Source organism: Patella vulgata, chromosome 9, assembly GCF_932274485.2.
Source record: "Patella vulgata chromosome 9, xgPatVulg1.2, whole genome shotgun sequence".
NCBI classification, from domain to species: domain Eukaryota; kingdom Metazoa; phylum Mollusca; class Gastropoda; family Patellidae; genus Patella; species Patella vulgata.
This window is the reverse complement of record NC_065887.2, coordinates 20,077,477-20,090,772: the sequence shown is the minus strand read 5'-3', so window position 1 is coordinate 20,090,772 and position 13,296 is coordinate 20,077,477. Positions and strand designations below refer to the sequence as shown.

Below are 13,296 nucleotides of genomic sequence, written 5' to 3'. Positions count from 1 at the left end.
TTTGCACGTGTTTTTCAGGTTTTACATCTTTATATGCTCAAAAGTCACGTGATCCACGTGACTTTACAATTTTATGAAATTAAAGGCTTCTTACTACTTACTATCGTTAGAAACACTTTAAAATTTATTTGACTTTATCAGAAAAAAAATTGTTGAAATTCATCAGTGTCAAGTTTTTAATTTGGCTGAGTATATATGTTAGTCCCGAAATGACCTAGTTTGTGTCGAGTGGACGTTAAACCCCATTCCCCTCTCTCTCTTATTATATAGAAAAAAGTCGGAGCCACGGTGGCTAAGTGGGTAAGACACTGACTCGTTAGTCTGGAGGTCGCGTGTTCGATCTCTGCATTGGACCAGAAAGTTCATCGGGATTTTCCGAAGTAGTTTCCCCTTGTCAGTGGTGCAGGACGGAGGGCCTGCCAAGGGCATCTTTCTAGTCGTTCGGGTGGGACGAAAAACCGAGGTCTCGTGTATACATTGGCGTGCACGGAAAAGATCCCCTGACAGTTGGAATTCGATATAGCACTCATAGCACACTATGTAGTGTATGCCCGTCTTCATTAGCCCAGTATAGGAGCAGAACAGTAGGACGTTAAACGCTTCATTTCATTTATATAGAAAATCAGCGTAATTTGACTTTCGAGGTGATCCATTTACTGAGTGACCCTGAATGAACAGGGTCTTGAAGACGTATCACAGAGTTTCAGAAAGTTATATACGGCTAGAATAAAGGGTTCTTAGATTCCTCCACACCTAAGTGACAAGTTTTATTCGCTGAAATAATATATGCAGAGTTTATCCTTATAGAATGCCTGCCGTCATTAGCCCAGTCGGGGCTGGTTCATTTTATTTCATTTCCTTGAAGAAAGGATAATTATTATAACAATAGCATATGGATTTTGATTTAATAACGATAGAATTACCCTGTTTTCTCATTACACGGGAATCAAATCAAAATCAACCTGCCCCACAAATTATGAAAGTTATTATGTAATGGAAATCTTAAATTCATGGAGATTTTCAAGCTGTAAAAGGAATGCAGGATAAGGCAGACATCACCGACAAGATAAACCCAGTTTCTGATTAAATGATGTAGATAAGAGATGACAAATCATTTCTACATTTAAATATAACTTAAATCAAATTGGGGTTGAAATGAAATGCGGTATAATGTCCTATCTTCCTGCATTAACCGAGCCAATGCAATTAGCTACAGCGATGTTTCCGTCTACTGGTCGTCGAATTCCATGTCAAGGGGGGGGGGGGAAATCACGTGGCTAAGTGGGTAAGGCGCTGGCTCGAGAAAGTTCATCCAGATTTTCCGGCGTGGTTTCCCCTTGTCAGTGATGCAGGACGGAGGGTCTGACAAGGACAGCTGTCTAGTCGTTCGGATGGGACAATTAACCGAGGTCCCGTGAACATATTGGCGTGCACGTAAAAGATCCCTTGGCAGTCGGAATTCGATATAAGAGTAGGCCGTATCGCCGCTGCCCGGGCCAAATTTCCCTCATAGCACACTGTATGGCGTATGCCCGTCTTCATTAGCCCAGTTTAGGAGAAAAACAGTAGGACGTTAAACCCCATTTCATTTCATTTCATTTCGTCTTACATTATGCATATTTCACATAACTGTCTGGTTATTTCCGACGTGACGTGTTTGAATCTCGAGAACATCATGTATTTGTACGGATTAACCCAGACCACTTGGATGTACTTGAAATACGTCATAATATCGACGTTCTATTGAAGTAACATTCTGACTAAATATTTTATTGCCAAAGCAGGTAATTTCGTTCCACTAATTAATTTTAGGAAAATAATTAAGAGTTAGAAAACAATGCGAATACCTTCTCTTTTCATTTGCTTGCCCCGGGGGCGGGGGTTTGAATATTTGTTATGATGATCTCTTCACGTTGATATCAAATAACATTTATATAAAAATAATCGTAATTCGCGCATAGTTTCGCTTGGCAGAACAAATCGACATAGCCAGCAAGCTTTTAATAGAACATTGATCCTTTCAGCATGATGAATTAAACTTAATTAAGTCATATGTACATCAAAATCAGTGGTTCGTGCCTTGTTTCTTTAAGCAAACGAAAATTGATTTTATGAAATGGGGTTATTACAGTGCGTTATGGCGGAAATTTCGCCCGGGTCCAACTGTCAAAGGTTCTTTGCGTGCACGTTGACGTGTACACGATACCTCGGCTTTTCGTCCAATTAGAACCAATATACTGCATTCCTTACCAGGCCATTCCTCCAGGGGGGGGAGGGGCTGGTGGTCTAGAGTGTCACGCTTTGACCTCTGGCTGGCCGGTCACCTCTGGCTTGCAGTTGTGGTTTCGATCCCTGGTGTGAGCGTATGTGACTTGGAGATAGGGGGCGCCTTCTCAACCTCGTGGGTTTACTCCGGGTACTCCGGGTTTCCTCCCACAGGAAAGACCCCTGCGCGTGCGCTAAGATAATGAAAAAAAAAGACAACTTGTCTGCGATATCACCTTTGGTGGAAGCGGACGTTAAACACTAAGAACAACAACAAGCCATTCCTCCACTGACATCGGGAAATCACACCGGGAAATTCCTAGGAACTTTCTCGGCCAATATCGGGATATAACACTGGACCTCCTGGTTAGTGAGTCAGCGCCTTATTCACTGGGCCACCATGGCGTGAAAGTAGGCAAACAGATACCAAAATTGTATAGGCCCTAAATCTGTTAGAAAGATTACAGATTACGTGCATATAACTGCAGGCTCGCTTAGAATATAATACCTTGGAAAAACGTTTCTAAATGTAATTAGTTATACACTATGACAAGCGGTGGACTAATCGTGGAATTTCTCCCAAAATCTAGTAATATGCAAGGTGTCAAAAGGAAAATTAAATTTCATACTTATACTTTAATATTTTAAATACAATTAGTGATTACGGGAGTGTTGACCCGAAGTGGAATCGCTATCACTCCAATGATTAAGTTTCAATTATGAAAGATGTTCAATATCTTATCACCGGGTGTGCAATTAATTTGAGAAATTATTATAGGGGTCCAAAGGACAGAAATTAGTTGCCAATAACAGATCCGTCGACAGTTCAGAAGTTCATCATAAGCTACAATATATTCAATCTATATTAGCTGCATATAGTTGATGATAACCAACTGATTGCCATTGTTCCCCGTGTCGTGTACAGCTAACGTTATTAAAATCATAATATAGTGGTGATGGAAAGATTTAGAAATCATTACTATCCAACCTAGTTAATAATCTCACAGTACATTATAGTCATCATTTCCTTACAAATTTCCATAATTTGTAAGAGCTTGACTTACATCAAAGCAGCCAATCCACAACTAAATTGTCAATCAGAAAATACATAATGGGCTTGTTTCCACATACTGGATTAAACACAGCCATTTTTGCAATAATTATTAATGATCTTGTTTTTTGCTTTTTTGGTTATAATTACTTTTGAAACCTTTTTTGGCAAATATATTCTAAGATCGTAGCAAGTGGTAATAGTCTTTTATCGGAGATCTTTCTTAGCAACAAGCGGTAACAGTCTTTTTCATCAGATCTGTCTTAAATTGCTACAAGCGGTAGTATTTTTTCTTAGATCGCCAAGTGGCAAAATAGAACAACTAAACTAAAATACGCGTTTTAATATGTAATTGTATTGAATGTCTCTGCAGTAATTGCCCCTACCATTTTCACAGACTCGATGACAATCACCACTGTAAGAAGTACCGGATTGAATGGCGCTTAAATACAATACGTCTGGCATTTTGAAATGAAATAAAATGTAATAGGGTTTAACGCCCTACTGTTCTGCTGGGACTGGGCTAATGAGGACGGGTGGTCATTTTGAAACAAAGTATATGTTTACATGTGTATTTGCATTTATACGCTTATCTGTATAATGGAAGGAAAAATAAAATTGTCATGTTACCTACTGTTCTGCTGGAACTGGGCTAATGAAGACGGACAGTCATTTTGAAACAAACACGTTTATTTGAATGTAAGGAAAATATCAGGATTGTCAGATGTGTTTCAAAGGTTGCATTCTAATTAAGTGTTTCGTGGAGATGAAACTAGGCGGCGACAGCATTTTATGATTAGGGTGGGTGTGTGAAGAAACAATGTTTCCTTTCTAAGAAATGGCTGACGAAATACGCATTCTTAAATATATCCCGTTGTTAATGCATGCCTATAATAATTTCTATTTTGAGCAGATCTTATATTATTTCATTTAAAAATTGGAAAATAAACTGCTTGATACGGGAAGCTGGATTCTAAATCTAGAAATAAACTAACTTCAGATTCTTTGAAATACAATTTAGAGACATCTAGAAATATTACCATTACAACCACCCACCCAGACAGTGTAAACCATCAAACACAGAGCAACAAACTACTTAAAGAAATTAACTTTTAAACTGATGGTTAGAAAGTACTGTCATATCTATTCAATTTCTATCTACTTGATATGAATTACTCGAACTTATTGCCCATTAAGAAATGAATGAAATTGGGTTTAACGACCTACGGTACCCATTAAGAACGACTGATGAAACAAAAACACGAAACTTAACACGCACTGCATATTTTCAATAAATGAACAAGAACAGACACAAAAACATTTGAGTCAGTTGAACAAATGGCCTGAATGTGCGTACCATATCCCACTCGGTGAAAACGGGAGTTAAGCTCCACGAACAAACGTGTACGTCGCAACTGCGTTTAATTTTAGGCATCGGATTCTTTCTTTCGCATCCCTGACATTTACTGTGAATCCAGTACCTCTCAACCCATAATATGCTATGTCCTAACATCAATGGAAACGGTTATTTATGGTCATTTGTCTGTTTATAGCGTGTTGAGCATCATTGGTCGTTTTGTCTTGAAGATACCCTACCCCCAAAACTATCTTCATCAGACAAATTGATCATTTGTTTCTTCATTACTTGTGAAATGAAGCATAAGATTTTGCAAGTATGGCTAAACTATCCTCTTGTCAAGGATCGTTATTCCGTAATTTCCCCATTTATGTAATTCCTAGACACAGGAAATCACGGCATTGTAATATGTTGAATTTATATTGCATGGAATGTCTAGTCGAATGTATTTATATTTCGCCTTACTTGTAATTTTATTCAGTATATTTACATATTGTGCTAGGTTTGATCACGTAGAAGAATTCATTGGCTTTAAACTAGTCCCATAGTAATTAATTACACATAGGGTTCTGTCCACATGAAAACGCACAGTCCCTAGATTATTATGGCTAGCGATGTGTCAACCATTACATACCTGTCGAACAGTCCATACATGGATCAAGAGACGTAGACTCACGAAAATTTGTACGAGGTTCATTTGGATACTCACGAAATGGTTTGGGGGTGGGGGGATCCCGAAAAGTGGCTTATCATCCGCATTTTCCGATCGGTCCACATATGTCGGCATATTCACGTATTAGAGACTCTTTGTGTCGATTAACTTTATAATGTGTATGGGGGGGGGGAACAAATATATATTTTCTAAAAGACCGGACTGTATGTGCAGTCGCTTGGGTGTTAACAACATTTCCTACCAATGGCACATATTCCAAATAATAAAGGAGCATAACCCAAATCCAAAACGTAGAAATTGCAGGGGTACAAAAAGTAACCATGTAAATATATACTTACTGTCGGCAGCAGTCTCGTCAAATAGCCACCACAGTTGCGAAATAAAAAACGGTGACCAACATACAAGATAAGCCGCAATAACAACAAATGTTAGTTTGATTGTCTTTAACTTAGCCCTTGAGAAACCTCTCACTGAATGAGTTCGGGGATGAGGAGTTCCGTTGTGTCTTCGATAACGCCTTGCAGTATCTTTCTCATTAGTATGCGTTGCTGTGTTGCAGGAGCTATAATTCTGTACTTCATAAACTAACTTACATTTAACTCCATTTTCTTCTCGTTTTGTGACGTTATTTTGAGTAAAACGATGTTTCCGCCATATTGTGTAACAAATTGAACCGTATGTGAACAATAAGATAAAGAACGGTATGATGTAAACAGCGAATGTAAACATCGTAATGTAAAGTTGTAATATCCACGGTGGGTCAAAGTGGACCCAGCAATCATAAACGTCGCTGTCGGCCCTTACTCGCTGATATTTAAACAGTACAGCTTGGGGTATACTCAAAATACCGGATATGAGATAAGCCCCAAGAACCATGACGTTAACAGTTCTTGTGGTCCACGTATGTGTTGACAATGGGTGACAGATGGCTAAATATCGGTCTATGGCTGTCATTACTAAAACGTAACTCGTAAGATACATCACAAATAGTTGCATGTATTTCACAAATCGACACAAAAAATCCCCGCCCTCAAAGCGGAATGAGATATCCCACATGAGTTGAGGTAACACATTAAAGAAAGCAACAAGTAAATCGGCTATACTCAGATGCATGATGAACATGTGCATCCGCGATCGCACCTTTTTGCCCCTAGCAAGCGCGAAGAGGACACACAGGTTGCCAAAAATAGCCAAGAATAGTACAACTGATTGAACAGCAATTTCTATTTTAGCCATGTCACTATCTCTTGTCGTATGATTATTATTTGTAGAGTTCGATTCCGACTGGGTTAACACATACATTGTCTCGTTATCCCCAGGTGATAAATGAATAATATTAATTTCCGCCATGGCTACTGTTTATGTCTAACCTGCAAAACAGAAAATTGAGATAATAAATAGTTTATATTAGCAGCACAAATTTAAACAAGACAGGTACAGATCGCATAATCTATATACATAAACAACATAGAAGCGTTGTTAAAGATGTGCCTTGAATTTTAACACAAAGATAAAAGTTATAAAATATCATATTTAAAGTGGTAGGGCGTGGGATTTTAGAATGGGACGTATGGATTGTTCATAGAAATAATTTAAACGTTGGTTTAAAAAGCATACATACAACAGGGCTTGGGATTTCATAATGGAGCGTATTGATCTTTCCATATAAATATTTTAAACGTTGGTATGAAAAATCAAATCTGTTGCCATCAGCAATGACAAAGCTCCCACTACCGTAAGTAGCTAGGGAATAAAACAAGCAAATACATTTTAATCAAAACTATGTACTAACTAGATCATGTTTGGGCGCACATTTTTGTTTGTGTGCGTGGGGTGGGGTGGGGGCAAAAACTGTTGAGAAACAGAGCCAGAGACCCTTAGCCCCTGTTTATTGATCTGGTCCGATTAGAACAAACGATTGAACAGCCATTTTAATCTAAAAACGCACATTTATTGCTCACATTCAACTATCGCATCTTTAAAGTGCAGTATTTCACTATGTGTTGTCTCAACAATAATATGTAGATTATCTAGCACCTACATATCTTCATGTTAAAGTTACAATTTCATATTTTCTAAGAAAGTCAAAACATAATTATTTGTATGTCTTTTGCTCAATAGGTTGTCAACTCACTATTATACGATCATAGGTGTCATTCTCACACTTAAAACTCATTTACACCGGAAATAATAACACAATTACCTCCCAATTACCTCTCTTGTTTTCTATTCTCCACCATGGAGTAGCTATCTTCAAACGTTGGAATTTGAAGATAAAAATGATATTTTTGCCAATTTCTCAACTGGCAATAGTGAATTATAGGATTAATAGGATTATTCTTTAACAAGGTAGGACTGTTTATAGATACCATCTATTTTAAGGCTTTATTTTAATAAATTTTAAAAATATAACTTAAAAATATGAAATTGCAACTTTAACGCTCTTCTAAGTTTTCAGAACAGTAGGACAATGAACCCCATTTCATTTCATTTCTTCTCAATTTGGGGGGTTGGATGGCTGAATTGTTAGCGTGCGCGCGCTGTATTATAAAGTCTGTCATTGAGTCGACTGGCGTGGTTTCGAATCCCCGGTTGTACGTGACAAGGAGTAGGGTCGCCTGTCCAACCTCGTGGGTTTTCTCCGGGTCCTCCGATTCCCCCCACTGCTAAAGACCCCTATGCGCAAGCGAATTATTGAAATAAAATAAAACCATATGTTAGTCCCGAAATGACCTAGTTTGTGTCGAGTGGACGTTAAACCCCATTTCTCTCTCCCTCTCTCTCTTCTCAGTTTTAATAACGATCGCTTAACCTTGCATTCCAAAGCCACGTTGCTGACTACATTCTCCAAACAAACATACAAAAACGAATGTACTTTGCAATAAGCCCCCCCCCCCCCTATATCTTTAATAAACTGAATTATGTCTTAAATTGGCGTGGCCTACCTTCTGTGGGGAGCATGGAAATATATACGGTCAGCACTGCACAACAGTATCCAAATAAATCATAAAATAAGGTTTAATAGCAAACTGATATTACAGATTTAATGGGACACAAAATAAGACTTGTATTCAAATAGGTTTTTCAAGTGTAAATTACGTGCTAACTTGCAATGAATCGTACCGTATTATAGGCGAGATATTCAAATGATTTATTGGTATTCACAACAATGTTTAAACATTATCTATAGATTATATTATTAGGTAGCATGTGTACAAATACTAAAGTGTAACTACACAGTTAACATGATCTATTGTGTGAACAGGTTGTAATTTCCATTACATTATTATTCATTTTTTCTACACCTGTCTTTTGAATATCATTACACTATGACCTAAAACGTACAGTTAAGCTGACTTCTTGCCGCAAGATATCGACATTATGTTGACCGAATCTTGTAGATTACAAGAGTGTCTAGTCCCACAATAGACACATACAAGGGACAGACTTGGAAAAAGTTATTGTTAGAGAAGTTATTGTTCTCGCGTAATTTATGGGCCCGTAGTTAAGTCGTTTGCGATGAATTGGTAAGCTAAGCTGTCTCTGTAAATACGGTACTCAGGACAAACTCCAGATAGCACTATTCCCTCGTCATCAGGAAGAGACCCACCCCTCTACCCCGCCCCCTTTTTAAAAGAGTTGCCCTCACGTCTGTAGTTTCCCCATTAGTCGTGTCAATAGTCCATACTCCCCTACAATTTACAAATAAAGGACCGTGTTTGAGTGTTGTCTAACCCATACATACCGAGCCGATGGCTCGTATTTTGTTTGGTGTATTTCATTTTTAAGTAGTTCACATTTCAAACTGATTCATTTATTTATTATTTCCCGTTTTCATTAGCCCAGTGGGAGCAGAACAGTAGGACGTTAAACCCCGTTTCATTTCAATTCATTTCACTTATCTATTAACATGTCTAAGTGTATATGCATGCATGCTGTCCTTCATGGACGTTTTAATGCAATAAACATCTTATCTATCTATCTATTAACAATTACAGAGGTTGGATTGAAATAAAAACCTACTATTAACTAACAATGATGTTGAATGTCAATGCACGATGTGTGTTGCCTATACCCTTCAATCTAAGCTAACGTGGTTTACTTTGCCACCAATAGTAAGAAAACTATTCATTCTTACCTTTAAACAGTAATTCATCCGTATTCCTTACGATAGGAACGACAGACTGATGGTAATGTTTATGATATGCAGCGTGGTGCTAGCTTAAATTATGTTATTTCAAGGGGGTCACTGTGGTTTGGAGATCAAGGCACTGGTGCACTAATGCAGGAGGTCCCGGGGTCGACCCCTGTGTTGGCATACAAATTTCTTCGGGATTTTCCTAAATTGGTTCCCCCTTATCATTGGTGCAGGATGGAGCGGATGGCAGTTGGAAATTGACGAGGAGAATGTTCAATATGGCATTTTCTAAAGTATTGTTTATTCAAAAATACCATATAAGAATTCAGTGTATTTTTGGTATAATATAATAATATTTTTCATTTGAGGCGTTCACATAGCTGATATTTTCGTTGTTTCACTTTTGTATTATCAACTGGATCTATGGTCTATTTATTATTATAGAAGGAACTTCTAAAACTAACAGGTTGTGCATTATTGGCAAATGGAAATGTGTACAACCGTTCTTCCATTTAGGTAAGCCGGAATCCACGATGCTAATACCGCCTTCATTAGCCTAGTCGGTAGAGAACAGAGGGACGTTAAACCCCATTTCATTTCATCATTCAAAACTGCTGATTAAAAAAAAAACAACCATTGCCTATTACAAATTATTCAGAAATTTACCCCATATGCGAAAGATTCATTTAAAACGAACAATCAACATTTTTTATATATTAAAGGGACTAAATCGCTAATATTTGGGACCTAGAAATTGACACAAATGGGTTGCAACGGGGTGTTCCCACTTAGCCGGCAGGCTTTGATGTCAAATTTTGCCGCTAATCCAGAGTTAATCCTAGAACAATGGTGTTATAAACTATAGTCCATATGTTTTTTAAGACTAAAACTGTATTGATTTTAACAAATTTAACTTTTATTAAATAACATTAAATAGCTTACACATATAAAAATATATTGATTTTAACAAATTTAATATTTATTAAATAACATTAAATGATTTACACATATAAAAATGCATATAACCATTGTGTATTAAATATCGGCCACCTCGATTATTGGAGATAAAGAGAATATTAACCTGAACGTTTGCCATTTTAAAATAAATATAATTTCGACACAGATCGACCATCTATTTCCATTAATATAGTGAATTGAATTCATGTTTGAAATCATAACGCCGGCATGAACTGTGTTCAAAATGTCATTAATTAGTTGGTTAATAAATTTTATAAAGAGGGATTAAGAGCTCATTTACCGCTGAACACTAGTGAACAGTTCTTGAGTGACTACTTTTAAACAGACTATAGTTTTAAGATCAATCAAAGGATTAACAGTCTGCCGGCTAAGTGGGAACACACCGTTGCAACGCATAGAGTAATGTAATATGAATGTATATAAACTGATTTACATTCAATCGTTTCTGTTATTACTGTAATTTCTAATCAATTATGTTCGGCAAAATACGCGAGAAGTCTCAGTCGAATGACACATGCTCTACAGATAAGAATATGCCGTCACCGGTTGACATGACTTGTGGAATATGTCTAACCTCCTTCTTCAAGTCCCTTGTTACAAATGGCGCCGAAACGCATTATGATACATGATTCGTGTACCAAGGGTAAAATGTTTATTTTGTCTTAAATATTGGATATCAGAAGCCCATCTTTTCCCAGTAAGATCACAACATCAATGTTAATTCAAATTGAAAAATAATTCGTGTTTTCAATGTCGATGACTTTGGATGATATTGAGTTAGAGACTTAGCTACTTTAAAAAGGTAAGTAGTCTTCAGTATATGAATAGGATGGGGATTTTGGTTTCTTTTTATAAAAGGTGAAATGGACGAAAGTTTTAAATCTTCTGGTACATGAAATAGATTATTTTTCTTGAAACCCCTTTGTGAAGCAAGAGAGAATTCCGCAAAACGCTTTTTAAATTTAGGTGGAGATAGTTCTTTCATTTGCAATCCAAATAAATTGATGTTTGCATCAAGGAACAGGTCCACTAAGATTTTTAAAATTCCATCAAGTAATTATTCCTTTTATCTCGTTCCATATGCCCTTATGAACCATCCTAATGAAACACCGTTGCCAGTGAAGGTACAATTTTTTTGCCCAGGTGATTTTTATTACATCCCTTTTAGCGCAATATAACCCATTGGTGCTGAGTGCAACCATTTCATTCATTCATTCCTGACGACACATTCCATTAGGAACCTAAACAAGGAGATATTCGAATTTAGATAATTCTCTTCCTAACTAATGACCACAATAGATTAATTGGCAATTGATTACACAGAGAAGCTTGTGGTTATTAAAAATGTTATATTTGGTTTATGTACAGCTTATTATTACCCAGATACACTTCTGTAATATTTCTGTAATAAAACGCACCCCCACCCCCAGTATTAAATAGATTAACTAACCATTGTCATGTACGTGGATTTCGATTCCCGTGGAGTATAATGGCAGATAATCCCATTATATTGGTACCATCCCTTTAGTTAAACAAGGTTTCGTTGACAGGAACAATAACATTGAATTCCTCTAGGGCCCATTCTGTGACTATTCGAGAAGGGAGTAATTTTTCTTTATACATTCGATTCGCGATTCTGAATGTGATTGAGACCCTCTTTTATCATTCCTTTTCCAATAGCATAATCCCTAGTATAGAGTGTTTACCTGAATTGTGAACCGACGGTTGTACATGGTTAACGATAAGGTGAACTAGACATATTTGGAGACGGATTAATATAAGCCTCATAGCTTGTTTCCGAATCCATATAGTTTATTATGTATTGTTAATATGTCATTATATGTTAAATAAATACTGTTTAAACCAAATAGACATATTTTGAGGAACAAATACAATATCCGTCATCAATAGCTAGGGGTTATTTCCTTAATATTTATTGGGGCGAATTAAGAATCTGTCAACCAATGTTTCCTCTGACACGGTTGGCTGTGTTCAATTATACATCAGGTATGTATTCAACAAACTAAGATATGATTTAATTAAATAGCGAACTGCCTTAAGTCGATTCCACTTCTGTAGAAACTATGATGTTTCCAACCCCATTCAAGCTTATTTAATCATAGAAAAATAGATAAATAGATCTTTACGAAACTTGTCGCAAGTTGTTCGATAATAAAAATTCAATATTTTAGCTGTGTCTTAGTTTATCGTTTTGAATTCTCTTTTTCTCTTGTCAAAGAAATATAAGGAATAATTGAATCGTGTCACGTAATTTAAGAACAAAGTTGTTAAAATAAATAAGGCCCCATGTTTACTTGAATTAAGTTTGGTATTAATCACAGAATCAGTCAAAATATGATAAACGATGTGTTTGTAAGAAAACAGAAACATTGATTAAATCAATATTGTTACTGGAAGCTGATAGGAAACTGACTACTGAATAAATAGATTGGGTGTTATGACACTTGTCACCTCTGATGACCTGTCATATTTTCGTCTGCATGTATCAACACAGTTTGTGCTTTTAAAAGGGAAGTTCCAGATTTCAGTTATCAACATTAAATGGGAGTTTATTTTGGAATGTTTCAGGAACCTAATTCTTTGCTATTTTGATTCGCCATTCATAAGGTAATGTCTGTAAATTAATATGGGATTCGGTGGTTTTCTTGTATAACTTGAAAATGGATGTAGGTCTTTAATATTCAACAAATAATCAGCAAACTTGTTTATTAAGGTGGGTATATAACCCAAGAAAGAGATCTCTTATGTAACCTTTTAGGATTTTCTTTTCAACAAGTTTACACAGCTAACAAATGTATCTTTCACTTTTGAAT

General features: G+C 36.6%; 1 protein-coding gene across 1 annotated transcript; it reads right to left on the bottom strand.

Moving 5' to 3' along the window:
- Positions 1 to 269: 269 nt before the first annotated feature.
- On the bottom strand, positions 270 to 8,426 carry LOC126831743 (cephalotocin receptor 2; the record flags this gene model as incomplete). The annotated part of the gene is made up of 3 exons (XM_056103273.1): positions 8,292 to 8,426; positions 5,692 to 6,716; positions 270 to 317 (listed from the first exon to the last, which is right to left on the bottom strand). Coding segments are annotated over exons 2-3 (1,053 nt in total), but the record flags the coding sequence as incomplete, so codon positions are not given.
- Between the last annotated feature and the right edge of the window lie 4,870 nt (positions 8,427 to 13,296).